This window comes from Bos taurus, chromosome 4 (genome assembly GCF_002263795.3).
Source record: "Bos taurus isolate L1 Dominette 01449 registration number 42190680 breed Hereford chromosome 4, ARS-UCD2.0, whole genome shotgun sequence".
NCBI lineage: Eukaryota > Metazoa > Chordata > Mammalia > Artiodactyla > Bovidae > Bos > Bos taurus.
The window spans coordinates 102,435,148-102,452,876 of record NC_037331.1 but is presented as its reverse complement, the minus strand read 5'-3'; the positions used below and the strand labels follow the sequence as shown (position 1 = coordinate 102,452,876).

The following is a 17,729-nucleotide window of genomic DNA, read 5'->3' as shown; positions in this document are numbered from 1 at the left end:
GTCCTTCCAAATGAATATTCAGGACTGATTTCCTTTAGGATGGACTGGTTGGATCTCCTGGCAGCTCAAGGGACTCTTAAGTGTCTTCTCCTACACCACAGTTCAAAAGCATCAGTTCTTCAGCGCTCAGCTTTCTTTATGGTCCAACCCTCACATCCGTACATGACTACTGGAAAAACCATAACCTTGACTATACGGACCTTTGTCGGCAAAGTAATGTCTGCTTTTAATATGCTGTTTAGGTGGAGGAGCTTAAGTTCACCCAATGTCATTCAGTTATGGGTGTAAGGTTTGGAGTACCCTAGTAAGAAAAATGGAGAACTACATTGAGTCCAATTTGAGATCATACTGTAGAGCTGATAAAAGGAACAAAGTGACCAAAGTTCCAGTCCACTGGAAGATTTCCAAGCAGTCCCTGGGGTGACCCATTCAGCTTGCTCTTACTCCACAGTCGCACTAGAGGTTGGGGATACCGTGGCCAGGACTGAGGTGGGTTTAACAAAAAAGAATGTGACTTCTGCTTGGCAAAGGCCATTTGCCTCCTCAGCCCTGAATTTCATTATTTCCCATCTTCTCAGAGAATATTTCTGAATTTTCAACCATATGGAAGTTTTCCAGTTATCATTTTGTTTTTGATTTCTAGCTTAATTCAATTGTAATCTGCGAACATACTTGGATGACATTATTTTTTTTATTTGTTAAGAACTTTCATATGGCCATGGAGAAGGAAATGGCAACCCACTCCAGTATTCTTGCCTGGAGAATCCCATGGACAGAGGAGCCTGGCAGGCTACAGTCCATGGGGTCGCACAAGTTGGACACTACTTATCGACTAAACCAACCACCATTATATGGCCAACTTTTATGAATGTTTGATGCTACTTGAAAAGTCTGTTTTGTGTAGTTGTGGAGGGTTTCAGGATTCTGCCTTAAGTTGGTTAGATTAAGAATGCTAATAGAAAAAAAAAGAGTGCTAATTGTGAATAGCTCATGTCTTCTATTTTAAATATAGCGGTGTGTCCATGTCAGTTTCAAACTGCCAATCTACCGCTTCCCTACCCTGTAATGGTACGTTCTTTCTCTAAGTCCGTGAATCCGTTTCTGTTTTGTAAATTTGTAAATAAGTTCATTCGTGTCACTTTTTTTTTAGATTTCACGTATAAGCCATATCATATGATATTTGTCTTGAAGTGAATATAATTTTAAAAAAATCTGTGTCAGACAGCCTCAGCATCTGCCCACTCTCATTGGTCTGTTTCTACTGTCTATTATTTCTGCTGGTTTTCATTCGTGTTGTTGTGTTTCCTTGTGTATTTTTTATTATATGAAAAATTGTAATTGCATACGATTGTTTGTAGAAATAACTTGAGACCTGGGATGACCTAGGATGACACATGATTTTTTAATTTTTTTGGTTGCTTTAATCAGGTGCTTGTGGTTACAACACTATGCCCTTACGTCAGTCCATGCTTAGTAATTGAGATGATTTATAGCTGACTTGTGATGGAGGAGCCTGATAGGCTACAGTCCATGGGGTTGCAAAGAATTAGACATGACTGAGCGACTTCACTTACTATAGCTGACTTGTAGACTTCGTTTAGGTCAGCTTATTTTGGTCACCTTTCCTTCAATGGGGCAGCTCTTTAGAAATTTTTTTCCTAAAGGAAATAGTCAGAGGTGAGTGTACACACACGTGCACAAAATGTATGCCCAGGATTCTCCATCTCAACATTACAATATTTATGAAGACAAAAGCTTAGAAGTGGCTTATAATGGAATAAAATGTTAAACACTTTTTTAAATTAAGATGATATTTTTGAATAACATTTATTATTTGGGAAAACACTTGCTATATAATACAGAGCAGAAGAAGCAGGATATAAAACTGTACATTCCAGTATCACTCCAGTTTTGTAGGACCTACATATACAAAGAAAAAAGTTCGAAAAGTACCCTACCAAGATGTTAGCAGTGAAGTGAAAGTCGCTCAGTCATGTCTGACTCTTTGTGACTCCATGGTCTATACAGTTTATGAAATTCTCCAGGCCAGAATTCAGGAGTGGATAGCCTTTCCCTTCTCCAGGGGGTCTTCCCAACCCAGGGATTGAACCCAGGTCTTCTGCTTTGCAGGCGGATTCTTTACCAGCTGAGCCACCAGGAAAGCCCAAGAAGGTGTTAGCAGTAGTCATATCTAAAATTAAAAGAAAATTTTCATTTTCTTATTCACATTTTTGTATGTCTTTCAAATCCTCTATAAGGAATGTGTATTATTCTTAAATCAGGAAATAAAATCAAGTTATTACATTTTTAAAGACAGTAGTTCACAGGAGTGCAATGCAGTCACAATGGAATAGATAGACTATAGTTTGCAACATCTGTCTGATTGCCTGGGGAAAATTTCAATGTCAGGAAATCGTTCCCATTTTAAAAATAATCTTACTGAAGTTTCAAGTTGCATATGCTACAGAGAACTGCTTATTGACAGTCTCTGTGCTTGAGGTGCCCAAGATATATAACAAAAGTGCAGACACACCCAAGAAGACTGGAAATAAGACTCAGAAAAGAACGCCAGTAACAACATGGAATCTCAGTGTTGGAAAGGCACCTACAGGCTGCCTGGCCCAATCCTTCACCCATAAGAATTCTCTCCTACAAAAAAAGTAGTGGCTTACAGTTTGGTAATGCAGTGTTTGACCTCTCAAGGTTATTACTTGGACTTCGCTAAAATGTGTCAAGTGACAGGTTTATTACTAACTTTGAAGGCAGCCATTTCCAAGGTGGGGTAGCTCCAGCTGGAACAAAGTTAGTGAGTCACTAGCCTGGAGCCCAGAAGGGCGTACTAAGGTGAGGTTAATCAGCAATGGAGGGAGAGCCTGTTTGACTCCCAGCCTCTCTGATTGGCAGTCTCTGGCTCCCTTCAGTTTCCAGTCTGACCATTTGTGCAAAACGCTTCTGTTGGCAAAACAGAGCTTGTGGTCGGCTTCATCCTTTGTTTGATAAACAGAGATGTGTGTTCCCAAAAAGTAATTTTAAGCTAAGGTTTTTGGGAAATAAGCTGCATGTTTGTAATAAACAGACAATTTTTTTTTCCAGTTTTGTCTACATGAAACTAAAAAGGACCAGGTAGTATTCAGCTGAGTGAGAGGTTGTTGGCCATCTCATTTCCAATATCTGACTTCTCTCCTCCATGGCCTTGCAGCCTCTTCTGTCATGTTCCATCGCTCTCTTTCTCTCTCATTTTCTCATCTCTCCTGCCCAGGCTTCCCAGAACCTCTTAGGGTCAGCAAAACTAACCCTGAGTCAGGAGTCCTGGATTCCAGTTTTCATGTTGTCACTTCCTATGGGACCTTGGGGGAGTCACATCCCCTTGCTGATGATGTTACCCGAGAGAGATAGTGGGTGTGGGTGTCCCTCTGGGAGGGAAATCCATGGAAATGGAGAATTCAAGCATGGGGGAAAGTCCAAGGAAATGCTGCCTTCAATCCAATGTGGGAAGACCTTTGTCTGGGGTCCTCAGGACTCCCCAGAGGGGATAGAGGGATTTTGCTCCATATGGTGCCTATACAAAGGGATATAGAAACAAACTGGAAGTTGTGGGGCTGAAGGGAAAACCTTGTGTCAGGAGCCCTGGCCTCTGCACCCAACTGTGTCCCTAAATAGCTCTGTGACCTTAAGCAAATCCCTCACCTCCCTGGGCTTGTTTGCTTACCTTTAAAGTAAAGGGATTGGATTAGATCTTTAAGTTTTCTTCCAGCAGCATGATTCTGTGACTCTGTGCTCAATATTGCATATTAAATGGAGAAAGAGAAATGAGCTAGTAAGATTTTTTTTTTTTTAAAGAAAGTAGAAGTAGAAATTATGCTGGGAAGAAGCTCCCTCAGAGAATTTATTTGTAAAAAAATATTTTTCTTTTAAAAAAACTTTATTTTTAATTGGAGGATCATTGCTTTACAATATTGTGTCAGTTTCCGCCATATAGCAACATGAATTAGCCATAGGTATACGTATGTCATCTCCCTGTTGACTTTTATTTTATTTTTGGCTGCAAAAGGAAGACCCACTTCCTTGCTGCATGCAGACTTTCTCTAGCTACAGTGAGCAAAGGCTACTTTTCATGATGTTTCAAGGGATTCTCATTGTGGTGGCTTCTCTTGTTGCGATTCTCGGACTCTGGAGCTCAGGCTTAGTAGCTGTGGTGCATGAATTTGGCTGCTCCACGGCATGTGGGATCATCTCAGACCAGGGATTGAACCCATGCCCCCTGCACTGGCAGATGGATTCTTAACCACTAGACCACCAGGGAAACGCCCTACTAGAACTTAGAGTAAATATTATTACAGAAAAGGTGAGTCACTGGGGAAATGCTCTCCAGTGAAAAATCTAGAGATGCAGCAGGTAAAGTCTGTCCATGACAAACCTAGAGGCAATATGCTCTTTGTGATGAAATTTTATTTTCCTAAATCTCACTCCCAGTCAGACTGTGACTTCAAGTGAAGAAGGAAAGAATGAAGGGAAGCAGAGTCAAGACTGAGGCACGCTGAGGTGGAGAAAAGAGGAACCAGAGGGTGCCATGATGGAGGCACCTTGGGAAGAAGGTGGTCATGGGCTGAGGGTGGGAAAGGTGGTGAGATGGGAGGGAGGGGAAAGAAAAACGTTGCTGTCCCTGAGAGAACTGGGAAGGCTCTTACTCAGGGCATGATCTAGAGGATGGAAAGGTATAGAACAACAGTGAGGGCCCAGCGGACACTGGGTGGCACCACTACATCCTGAGACCCATCACTGGAGCAGGTCCAAGGCCCAGTGGGAGCGGGAACGCTCACGGCAGGGGACCGTCCTGCCTCCAGCCAGCATACATAATACGGTTATTGGTGTGCTGATAACCTGGACTCATGAATGTTGCTGTCAACAGACTGTACATGTTGTTATGTGTGTGAAGCTGAATGTCATTTCCTCTTGTTTGAACAACTTCAAATCATTCTCTTTCCATCTCCAGCACGTTCTCTGTTAGAGCCTGTTGTGAAGGCTCCTGGCTGGTGGGCTCAGTGCCTGGCCTGAGGCGGACAAGTGCTAGGTAAGTGGATGGTAAAATCAATTCTTTGAATGAAGGTGATCAGGCAAGGTTTCAGTTCAGAGAGATCTGATATTGTTTTAGAAAAATCAGGTTGCTACTGTTGCAGCTTACCTATTTTTGGAATTTCTGGCATAAATTTCTTGCAGGCATTTTGGCTTTTCTCCACTTAACCCCTTTTCATTTTTTTTAAGATGTGATTAACATTTTAAAAAATTATTTATTTTTAATTAAGGGATAATTGCTTCGGTTTCTGCCATACATCAACACCGTTTTCATTTTTTAAATTCTGATATCCTGTAAATTGATCTAGTAGAGCTGAACATGTGGTTGTGCCCAGCGTCATCCTAATCCCAGGTCCAGGGCTATGAGAACAAAGGAGGCCCTTTGTTTTAGGTCTGCCTTGAAGGTGTGTAAGGTGAATGCTTCCCCCTTCAGCTTCTCAGGAGCCAGTTTATAGACAGTCTGTAGGGCATGAAAGTGTCTTGCTAGAAGCCTGCATGGACAAGTATGTAGTGGCTGCAGCTGGCATTGTGTCCCAGACTTTCTATAGAGGACAGTGGTATTAAACACTCAATGTCAGAAACAATGTTCATTTGGATAATGTAGGGGATTATTTGCTCTAAGTGGTAAAAGATCTACCTGCCAATGCAGGAAACACAAGAGATGTGGGTTTGACTCCTGGGTCAGGAAGATCCCCTCATAGGAAATGGCAACCCACTCCAGTATTCTTGTCTGGTAAATCCCATGCACTGAAGAGCGTGGTGGGCAAGAGTCCATGCAGTCACAAAGAGTTGGACACGACTGTTCACTCACTCCTTTGCCCTTAATAAGGTTCAGTTCAGTTCAGTTCAGTCACTCAGTCGTGTCCGACTCTTTGCGACCCCATGGACTGCAGCATGCCAGGCCTCCCTGTCCATCACCAACTCCTGGAGTTTACTCAAACTCATGTCCATTGAGTCAGTGATGCCATCCAACCATCTCATCCTCTGTTGTCCCCTTCTCCTCCTGCCCTCAATTTTTCCCATCATCATGGTCTTTTACAATGAGTCAGTTCTTTGTATCAGGTGGCCAAAGTATTGGAGTTTCAGCTTCAGCATCAGTAAGTAACTACTTAATAAGGTAGTTTCTCTCAAGACCTAATGCCAAATTTAACTGTTATTTGGGATTTTAAATATATATATTTAAAATATTAAATTCTTTTGTTTATTTTTTCTCATTTATTTTTTATTGTAGTATAGTTGATTTACAATATTGTTAATTCCTGTTGTATAGCAAAGTGATTCAGTTATATTCTTTTCCATAATAGTTTATCATAGGATTTTTTAAAATTGGAGGATAAATGCTTTACAATGTTGTCTTGGTTTCTCCTGTACAAAAACGTGAATCAGCATATATATATATATATTTCTTCCCTCTTGAACCTTCAGTCCCATGGAACTCCTAGCCCTTTATACTCTTAAAAATTACTGAGAACCCCAAGGAGATCTGACTTATGAGGATTCTACCCACTTGATACTTACCACACTAGAAATTAAAACTGAGAAATTAAGTATATTAAATTTAAGTATATTAATTTAATATACTTTAAAAGTATATTAAGTCATCTGAAATAATATTAACCTGTTCTATGTTGATATAAATATATATTTTAAGGAAAATATATTTTCCAAAGCAAACAATTTATGGAGAAGAGAGGCATTGTTTTATTTTTACAAATCTCTTTAAGGCCTGATGATAGAAGACAGTTTTTGTCTTTTGCATCTGTTTTTTTCATTCTATCTGTTGCTATTTGTTATTTTTGCGTATATTAAGAAAGTCTGGCCTAACTTAGATTTTGTGGTTTCAAAAAGGGAAGAAATGTTTTACCAGCTTTTTCAGAGAGCTGTGGATATTTTTCTTTGATACTACACCAAAACTTAACAAGTAGTAATTTTTAAAAGCTTAGTTGCAATGTGGGATCTGAAACCAAATCAGTGACTTTTTCATTAAAACCTACTGGCTAATCATTCACTTTCGATGAATCATTTGCCTGCACATGATTTTATAACATCATCCTTTAGTCATTTGGAAAATATTGGTACATTCAGTTATGAAGATCTTCCAGTGTTGTCATATTTCATAATATGATACACTAAGAGAAGACCATGTTTATTAATATCCTAACAGAAATAGCCCCATCAGAAAAGTTTTTAGTCTTAGGAAGCTGTCAAGTCTTGGTGGCAGCTAAAAGTTTTCTAAAATTGTATCTTTATCATCAGCAACAAATGCTGTCAGTTGTTTTCCTTTGAAGTGACAGAATCATTTGGATCCTCTTTTGAGAAAATGCCTGCCAAATGCCAAAATCTGTCAGCTGCTCTTTCAAGTAAAAAATGCTGTTCAGTGAAAATAGCAGCTAATTCAGCCTGCACGTCAAATAATTGCTTTTCTTCTTTATGCTGTAGAAGTGTTTTATGTCTGCTTTCCATTCTGTCACACAGGATATTAAAAATAAAAAAATTTCCTCTTTGGCCTGGACCACTGCTCCAGTCTCATATTTTTTCCTCCTCTTCAATCCACCCTGTCATTAGAAATATACTTTCAAAGCTTCACACCTATCTAGGCCTTCTTGTTGCTCTCAGGACAAAGACACCATCTGTTTTTAAATTATTATTTATTTCTTTGGCTGCACCAGGTATGCAGGGTCTTTGTTCTTCGTTAGAGCGTGTGGGATCTAGTTCCCTGACCAGGGATCAAACCTGGGCCCCTGCACTTGGAGTCTTGGCCCCTGGACTACCAGGGAAGTCCCAAAGACACCTTCTTTAACACGGATCCTGAATTTCCTTGTCCTTCCCAGTTCCCCAGCCTCATCTCACAGGCCTCCTTCTTTCTCTCTACACTGTTTATTCTGCCTTCTCTCCCCAAGAATGCCTTCCCTGAGTCGAGGCTGGGTCTGGTTATGCAGCTCAGACCGCGTGTACCCTCCTTCAGGGTGTTCATCCCAGTATATGACATGTTGGTCCCTGTAGTTATTAGATGACTTGATGACTGAGGTGAGAGTGTCTCAGCTCTGGAGCCATCGTTTGGTTCAAGTCCTTTCTTTACCACTTACTAGCTGAGTGACCTTGAATAGATCCCCTCTCTCTGCCTCAGTTTCTGAATCTGTAGAACAAACAATCAAGAAATAGGGATCCTAATCTTACCTATTTCTTAGGGTTCTGTCTTAAATTAGCCCATGGGAAGCACCATCTGTGTGTTAGCCATTGACATTAATTAGGATTGCTGTGTCCGACTCTCCCGGGCTCCGCAGGAGCAGAATTGTTTCGCCTGCTTTATTCTAAGCATCTAGTACCTTCCCTGGCACATTTTCTTTTATTGCCATTAAAACTTTGATTTTAATTGTTTAACTGTCTTCATATTAATAAATGGATGCAAATTTTAAAAATCAAGTAATAGGAAGGATTTATTTAAAAAAAATGCTAAAGTCTCCTACTCCATCTACAGTTTGTTCTATAGGAACGACTTCTTTTTTAAAGATTTTTTTTTTTTTTTTTAATGTGGACCATTTTTAAAGTCTTTATCAAATTTGTAACACTTTTGCTTCTGCTTTATGTTTTGGTTTTTTGACTGAGAGACATGTGGGATCTTCCTTGACCAGGGATCAAACCCACACCTCCTACATTGGAAGGTGGAATCTTAACCACTGGACCAGCTGGGAAGTCACCCTAAGAGCTACTTTTGACTTTTTTCTTCTTGTGTTTTACCTTCAGAATGTTCAAACAATATGCTCGTATTGCTATTCTTGATTTATCTGTGTTAGACATCAGCTATTGACTTGTATGCAGTTGTCCCTCTTAATCCCAGGTTTCACTTTCTGTGGTTTCAGTTGCCCTCAGTCAACCGTGATTTGAAAAAATAAATAGTCCCTAGGTTTTCAGTTGTGCACTGTTCTGAGTCGTGTCATAAAATCTTGTGCCATCCTGCCTTCATCCTTCTAGGATATGAATCTTTCCTTTGCCCAGCCTGTCACTTGGTAGCCCACTTAGTTGGTTATCAGATTGGCTGTCAGGGTATCAGAGTGCTTATGTTCTTGAAACCCTTATTTTACCGAGTCATGGCCGCAAAGCACAAGAGTAGTGATCCTGGAAAGTTCCTCCCAGTGGGTGGTTATAGACGAGGAAACAGTATTTGTGAGGAATGGACAGGACAAAGATTTGGGGTGTCCAACTAGGGACAACTCTAGACAGCGTTTGGGCTTGGGGCAGTAAATTAAAGAAGTCACAAGGTTTGTTCACTTGAGCTTTCTGAGTTCCCTGGCTTTGATGATAAGGGTGTCCTTCTCCAGAGGCAGGGAGAGAGAGTACCTTTCACATAAGAGACTTATTTCCTGCTTGCAGGGAGACTGGCTGGGGGTGTGTGTCAAAGTGCCCCACTTGAGTTGACTTTCTTAAGTAACTTTAATTCAACAGAGTGCCAGTTGCTCAGTCATGTTTGACTCTTTTCGACCCTGAGGACTGTAGTCTGCCAGGCTCCCCTGTCCATGGAATTCTCCAGGCAAGAATACTGGAGTGGCTTGCCATTCCATTCTCCAGGGGATCTTCCTGACCCAAGGATTGAACCCAGGTCTCCTGTGTTGCAGGCGGGTTCTTTACTGTCTGAACCACCAACATGCTATTGAGGTACAACTTGGGGTGACCTACCCTGGGCCCCAGCTGCACCCTGGCTGGGAGGAGCAGAGAAGTGCTTGGCCAATCAGGTGACCTCCACGTCCCAGTGGAGGGGTGGCATCATTACCAATTGGCAGAGGTGAATGTTCTGATTGTCTCATCTGACAGTATCCCAACACAGGTTAACAGGAATGCCTTGTTACTACAGGTGGGCGGGGAGTCCCGGCGCCCCACTTAGTCTTCTCCGACACTACCCTGGGGGTGTGGCTTTGGTGTAACTGCGTAAGGGAAGAAGTCTAGGCATGGTGGCCTGCAGCCACAGTTTTTTTCTGGGATGTTTGGCTGGGTTAGAGTGATCCTATCTCAAAGTCTTTCTGGCTATCCTGCCCCCTTCCTGTTCCTTTGGCTAGAGAGAGCAGACTTTGGAAATTTTTTCTTTTTTTGTCTGCATATCTTGCTGGATTCCGCAGCACTGCATCTAGAATATACGAGGCAGAAGAAAACCCAGAGGACACACCCCAGCCTTGTTCCTCAGACCAGGAGGTCCTTAGATAGTCTGTCTTTTCTGTACCTTTTAGAGCCTTCTAATATTTATTGTATATATAATGTTCAGGGTTTTTACTTTTTCTTCGTGATAGTAAAACTACTTCTACTCTATCCTTCCAGAAGCATTAGTCAAAGTAATATTTTAAAACTGTTAATCTAGGAATTTCCCTAGAGGTCCAGTGGTTAAGACTCCTCACTCTTAATGCAGAGGATATAGGTTCGATCCCTGGTTGGGGAACTAAGTTGCCGCATGCCACATGGCAAGGCCAAAAAAAAAGAAAAAAAATGAATCAAGTAATGTCACTCCCCTGCTTCAAATTTCCCAAAGGGCTTCCTGGTGTGTTTAGAATAAAATCCAACTTTCTTATTGGCCCATCAGCTCTCACGTGGCTTGGCCCTTGCCTCCACCTGACACACCTCATATGACCTCTCCCCACTCCTCCCATGTTCCAGCCACACTGGCCTCCTTTCTGTTCTTGAATATGGTGAGCCTTTTTAGACCATAAGACAATATCATGCAGTGGATGTAAACCACTGTGTCAAATGACCTGTCACGAGCGACTGTGTGACCTTGGGCAAATGACTTAGCTTCTTTGTGCCTCCATTTCCTTATGTGTAACATGAGAATAAGAACACTGCCGTAGGGTTACTAAGAAAATTGAATGGGCTAATACAGGTAAAGTATCTAATTGTGTTCTACAGCCATGAAAACAATGGCAAGAACTCAGTAGATATACTAGCTATTGTGATGAAGTCGATCTCCAATGTCACACCCCTGCTCTCACATCCAGGTTCCTGCTGCCTAGAATACCCTTCCAGCAGCTTCTTTTTGCAAAACCAGCCCATTAAAAAATCTTTCACACCTCAGCTCAAATGCTATCTCCTCTTAAATGAGAGAGATCTTCCCTGACCATCTATCTAAAATAATCTCTCTTCATTTCTCTAAAGCCTACTTTCTATAATTACAGTCTTTGTAATCTGCAATATCTTGCTAACTTATTACTTATTTACTGTTTGTCTCCTTGCATCTGGACATAAGCTTCATGAGGGCAGGGCCTTGTCTCTCATCTACTGCTCTATCCTTGAGCCCAGAACAGGAGGGCGCATAATCCGTTCTGTTCTGTTGCTCAGTCATGTCTGACTCTTTGCAACCCCATGGACTGCAGCATGCCAGGCTTCCCTGTCCATCACCAACTTCTGGAGCCTGCTCAATCTCATGTCCATCAAGTCGGAGATGCCATCCAACCATCTCATCTTCTGTTGGCCCCTTCTCCTGCCTTCAGTCTTTCTCAGCATCAGGGTCTTTTCCATTGAGTCACTTCTTCATATCAGGCAGCCAAAGTATTGGAGTTTAAGCTGCAGCATCAGCCCTTCCAGTGACTATTCAGGACTGATTTCCTTTAGGATAGACTGGTTGGATCTCCTTGCAGTCTTGAGGGACTCTTAAGAGTCTTCTTCAACACCACAGTTCAAAAGTATCCATTCTTCGGCACTCAGCTTTCTTTATGGTCCAACTCTCACATCTGTAATTGACTACTGGAAAAACCACAGCTTTGACTAGACGGACCTTTGTCAACACATAACAGACTCTCAAAAATACTGAATGGATGAAAGAATTTGGGTCTTTTACAAGTAGGTACTTACTACAAACAATGCTACAATAGACATGATTGTAATTAAATTCTGATTTGTATCCTTAGATTATTTTTTTAGGATGAACTTCTGAGAGTTCTGAGATTCCTGGGTCAAAGGACAAGCATACTCCCATTCAGACGATTGCGCCAATTTAGAGTCCTGCTAATGTCATACAGGCATGCTGGCCTTCTGCACCTTTGATTTGGGGCTCTAGGAGAAAAAAATAGCAAACCTGAAAATAATCTCTCCTTCCTATATTTCCACACGCTAAATAAACATCTAAGATCCTATTTTATTTTATAGATTAGGACACTGAGAGTGAAGTGAAAGTGATAGTCATTCAGTCATGTCTGACTCTTTGTGACCTGATGGGCTGTAACTTGCCAGGCTCCTCTGTCCAAGGGCTTCTCCAGACAAGAATACTGGAGAGGGTTGCCATGCCTTCCTCCAGGGGATTTTCCCTACCCACGGATCAGAACTCATGTTTCTTATCTCTCTTAAGTAGGCAGGTGGGTTCTTTACCACCAGTGCCACCTAGGACGCTGAGACCCTGGGATTAAATAGCTTCCCCAAGGTCACATGTGGTCAAAGGCAGAGATGGGGTCCTGACCCAGGCAGTTTGGATCTCAACTCTGCTCTTAACCATCAAGATGTACTTTTTTCTGTGTTTGCTTCTCTGTAATTCCTGAGCACCAGGACCTTTGAGAGCTACTGTTCCACCCACTGACCAAAAGATATAGCACTCAGAGTTGGGGTGAAGAGCAGAAAGGAAGTGGGGAGGAGAAGTGAGAAAGAAGAGGGAGGCACCGACTGGGGCGGGGGCTTCTCTCGCCTTGGTCTGGAGCTTATCTGATGGCAGAGGCAGAGTCAACACTGGTAATGCCTTTGTTAGTTTTCAGTTCTGAGCTTCCTGCCTTGGTTTGCCAATCCTGTTTTCAGCCTTGGAAGCTAGCTTTGCCCAGGTGAGTCTGGACTCTTGAATGGGTCTGCCGGGTTAAGATGGATGGGTGTAGCCAAGCTCTGCTTCTTAAGAAGCCCAAGCGGTACCTTTCCTCCAGGGCTCTCAGAGGCCCTGACTCTACTGTCCTGGGTGCAAAACAGCTGCTTCTTAGCTGATTGTTTGCAAATTGCATTCACCCTTCTCTGTTTCCTCCCAATGAAAGCTAGATTTTCACCCTGTGTTCTCAAAGGCAATGGTTCTTATTTGGTCATACACAAAAATCATCTAAAAGGCTTACTAAAAAGGCAAATTTCGGACAATCTGGGAAATTGAACACTGACTGGATATTTGATATTAAGAAATTATTACTGAATTTTTGCATGTGACCATTGTATTGTGTGTGTGTGTATAACATATACAGAGAAGAATCCTTATCTTTTGTATCTTTTGAATATTTTGGTATTCACATATTTTGAAAGAAAAATATGATGTATACGATTAGCTTCAAAATAGCCCAGAGTGGGTAGGAGAAATGGGTAGGTATTAGAGGATACAAAATTCAACAACTGTTGCTGCTGAGTGGTGTGTACATGGGGCGGTGGTTCTTTATACTATTTCTTTATTTGTGAAGATGCTTTAATTTTTCCATAATAAAGTGTAAAAAATCCAAACGGTACCCTCCTTATTCCAGGGTACATTTTACAGGCATCCAGCATGGCTGTGGGGGGATCTACTCACCTCACCTGGAGAAAAGACTCTACAAAGGGAACTCAGGTGGCTCCTGCAGAGAAACCTCATTGAATCACCCCTCATGGCTCTCCCAGATAAACGGGAAAGAGCAGTCCTCAGTGAGGAAAGGGTGCATCACTCAGCTGGCCTGTGTCAACTCACCTGGGCCACAATAAAGCTGAATTTTAGCTGTAGTGTATATATTTAGATGGGTTTGTATAGTCTCCTTTTGAAGTATTTTGTAAATTAATTGTTGGTAGGGTAGTGAGTGTGATGTGTTTTTTCTTTTTTTCCCTTTGGTTTTCCAAAACTATTTTTTAATGTTATCTCTCCAGCGATAAGAAGTGTTTTAATACGGTGTAATAGATTTTCGGAGAAGGCAATGGCAAACCACTCCAGTACTCTTGCCTGGAAAAATCCCATGGATGGAGGAGTCTGGTAGGCTGCAGTCCATGGGGTCGGGAAAAGTCGGACACGACTGAGTGACTTCCCTTCCACTTTTCACTTTCATGCATTGGAGAAGGAAATGGCAACCCACTCAAGTGTTCTTGCCTGGAGACTCCCAGGGACGGGGGTGCCTGATGGGCTGCCGTCTGTGGGGTCGCACAGAGTCGGACACGACTAAAGTGACTTAGCAGCAGCGGCAATAGATATTTGGCTCAGCTGATAAAGAATCCGCCTGCAATGCGGGAGACTTGGGCTCGATCCCTGGGTTGGGAAGATGCCCTGGGTTGGGAAGATGACCTGGAGAAGGGAAAGGCTACCCACTCCAGTATTCTGGCCTAGAGAACCCCATGGATAGTCCATGGGGTCGCAAAGAGTCGGATACGACTGAGCGACTTTCACTTCACTTCAACAGATATTAAAACACAGGAAGGTTATCTCTAGGGCTCTTCTGAGGCCTCAAGTCGGCTCTTCCCAATCCCTCCCCTCACTAGGGGGTAAGTGTCTTCCTTAGAGAAGTAAGGCTCTGACCCCGGTGGGGCCCCAAGGTCGTGGCCGAGGGCACAGGTTGGGCGGGGGAGGGAGGGGGTGTGTGAGCAGGGCCGGCCGGCGGGGCAGGTTCGTTCTCGCCTCGAACAGGCCGGTGTTGATACAACACAGCCCGCCTCCGGCTCTGCGAGCGCCGGAGGAGGAGAAGCCGCGGGAGGGGCTCGGCGGTCGCTGGGGGAGTCGCCTGCGGAGTCCGCGGCCCGGGCTGGTCCCATCCGCCCGCCGCTCGCTAGCCCTACCCTCCCGGCCCCGCCAAGGAAGCCGCGGGAGTCCCGCGCCCAGGACCGGCTCGGACAAGGCTGGGGTAGGAAGGGAGGGTCTCTGTCTTGTCCTCTTGGGTCTGCAGGAAGCTCATGTCTTCTTCTGTGTCTTTTCTATGAAAACTTTGCCTTGCTTGCTAGAACCGGCCGTGTGAAAAATTCATTCATCTGGGTGTCAGCAGGCACAAATGGAATACCAGATTCTCCATTCGGGAGGGTCGGAGGAGATTTTTGCTTCTAGTCAGTAAATCCGGAAATGTTTTTTGAGCCTCTTCTTTGGGATTGAGCTAGACGGGTGATGGAGTGAAAAACAGTTCTGATCTCATGGGCTTTTCTGGCTAGTGGGCAGAACAGACAGGAAGCAAGTAATTGCAGATGATTAATTGCAGTATTCGATTATATTCTGGGAGGGCTTCCCAGATGCCTCAGTGGTAAAGAATCTACCTGCCTGTGCTGGAGACACAGGTTTGATCCCTAGGTTGGGAAGATCCCCCGGAGAAGGAAATGGCAACCCACTCCAGTATTCTTGTCTGGGAAACCGCATGGACAGAGGAACCTGGTGGGCTACAGTTTGTGGTGTGGCAAAGAGTCAGACCTGACTTAGCCACTAAGCAACATATTCTAGGAGCACAAAGAAGGGGGCTTAGTTCGCTCTGAGTGTTGGGGATCGGGAGAGGTGTATGGAAGAAGAGGATTCTTACCCAAGAGGGAGAAATGACAGGTGTATGTGGGGTATGGGGGATGCAGGGTGGGGAGGAAGGGGTTTAGGTTCTAAATCTTGGGAAAGCCTGAACAAAGGTTCTCAGAGAAATTCGGGGAAACGGGAAGGGAGGGCCGAGGCCAGATGATGCACACAGCCCTTCCTTGGCTACATCAAGGGTTTTAGAATTTAATCTGTGGGAAAATGGGACAATGGAAGGATTAAAACAGGGGGGATAAACCCAGTGTTTGCAAATAGTAGATTATACATTATAAAATTATAAGGAAAGGGGACTCCTTCTGGGATGTGTGATGGTTCTTCCAAAACGTTAGGATCTGAGGAAGACAGTTTGATTTGGCAGCAGTAGGGCAATCTGGAGAGTCTTGGGTCAGAGTGGGTTCTAGGTGAGTATCCTTTTTCCTTATAGAGGACATACAGATTTATTTCATTCCTGCTAACTGCACAGAGTTCTGTCTGTTGTATCAGTTTAATCATTCCCCTGTTGATGGATATCTAGGTTAGGTCCATTTATTATAATTAGTAAATACAGTGTTGTCAGAAACATCCTTGTGAGTCCATTTTCCCTTACATTTCCGAGTTTATCTGGGTGAAGAGCAGTGGAAATCTTGTGTCATGGGTATGAATAACATAAAGTTTGGCGGATACTGACAAATTGCTCTCTAAAAAAAGCTATACCAAAAAAATGCTCTACAAATGTACACTTCAAGTATCAAGTGTCTGAAAATGCCTGCTTCCTCACACCTTCTCCAAATGTGAGTTAATTAATCATATTTTTAAATCTTTTGCCAATCTGATAGGTGGTGAAAAGTAGTACCTTGTTGTTTATTGTTTATGTTTTTAAATTTAGGAAAGATTCCTGTTGCACTTTTTTCTTCTGTTGGATTTTAATATAACTCAGTGACACATTTTTTACCTCAAATATCTTTGTGTCCCGCAGACCAAGGTTGGGCCAACATGGCGTCCATATTCCGAAGTGAGGAAATGTGTTTGTCACAGCTCTTTCTCCAGGTGGAGGCTGCATACTGCTGTGTAGCTGAGCTTGGAGAGCTTGGATTGGTTCAGTTCAAAGATGTAAGTACTTCATTCATAGGAGACCAAAAGAAGGTGGAGTTTCCACTTCTTGGTGGTGAATAAAGGTCAGGGAGAAGCGCCCTGGGCTGGAGTAATGGAATTCAGTGGTTCTTGTTCTTCTGGCTAGAATTTGTGATAACATTGGTCAACTGACTTGCAAACATTTCTCCCTTCCTCCTTATGTGTCACCTCTATAGGGATGTTTTGAAACTGTAATATAATAAAAAAGATGACATTATACTTTATTTCCTATGTACCTCTTCAAGACATTTGATATAACCAGTGGGCACATGGATTGCCAATCTTATTATGAGGGCAAAGAACAGTGCTTCCAGACCAGTTAGTTTGAGGAAAAAGTATCTTGGGAGTCCACAGTCTCTTGAGGGTGATATTCTCCAGCTAGACTGTATTTCCCACCCCCCCACCCCCATTTTTATTGAGATAATTGACCTATAACACTGTATAGGTTTAAGGTGTATGGCATAATGACTTGACTTACATCATAAGACTCTTACAATTTACTGTCTTAACAACTTTCACATATAATGTACAACAGTGTTCATCATATTTATCATGTACATTATATCCCTAGTACGTATTTATCTACTAATTTATCTAATTATCTAATAATTTATCTCATAACTAGATAAAATTATTTCTGTAATTAGCTAATAATAATTTATTTATCTAATAAAAGGAAGTTTGTACCTTTTGACGGTCTTCATCCAATTTCTCTGTTACCTCAACTCCCACCTCTGGTAATCACAAATCTGATCTTTTTTTCTATGAGTTTGTTTGATTTTGAAGTATGATTGACCTACAACACTGGTAGTTCCTAGCACACCACAGTACCAGGATATCAGTATTTCTATACATTTCAAATGATCACCATAATAAGTCTGTTTACCGTCTGTCACCATGCTGCTGCTGCTGCTGCTGCTGCTGCTGCTAAGTCGATTCAGTCGTGTCCGACTCTGTGCGACCCCATAGACGGCAGCCCACCAGGCCTCTCGTCCCTGGGATTCTCCAGGCAAGAACACTGGAGTGGGTTGCCATTTCCTCCTCCAATGCATGAAAGTGAAAAGTAAAAGGGAAGTCGTTCAGTCGTGTCCGACTCTTT

General features: G+C 42.7%; 1 protein-coding gene across 5 annotated transcripts in view; it reads left to right on the top strand.

Annotated features, from left to right (window-relative positions):
• ATP6V0A4 (ATPase H+ transporting V0 subunit a4) overlaps nucleotides 1-17,729 on the top strand; it is a 71,357-nt gene that overhangs the window by 8,271 nt on the left and 45,357 nt on the right. Inside the window, exons 2-3 of one of the 5 annotated variants that reach the window (XM_005205847.5) lie at nucleotides 4,994-5,071; nucleotides 16,476-16,609. In XM_005205847.5, coding sequence (XP_005205904.1) covers nucleotides 16,493-16,609 — 117 coding nt within the window. In that variant the 5' untranslated portion in view covers nucleotides 4,994-5,071; nucleotides 16,476-16,492. Of the gene's footprint in view, nucleotides 1-4,855; nucleotides 5,072-12,737; nucleotides 12,858-14,677; nucleotides 14,862-16,475; nucleotides 16,610-17,729 lie in introns of those variants that run through there. The other 4 variants (XM_015470770.3, XM_005205850.5, XM_005205849.5 and 1 more) reach the window with 4 other exon arrangements.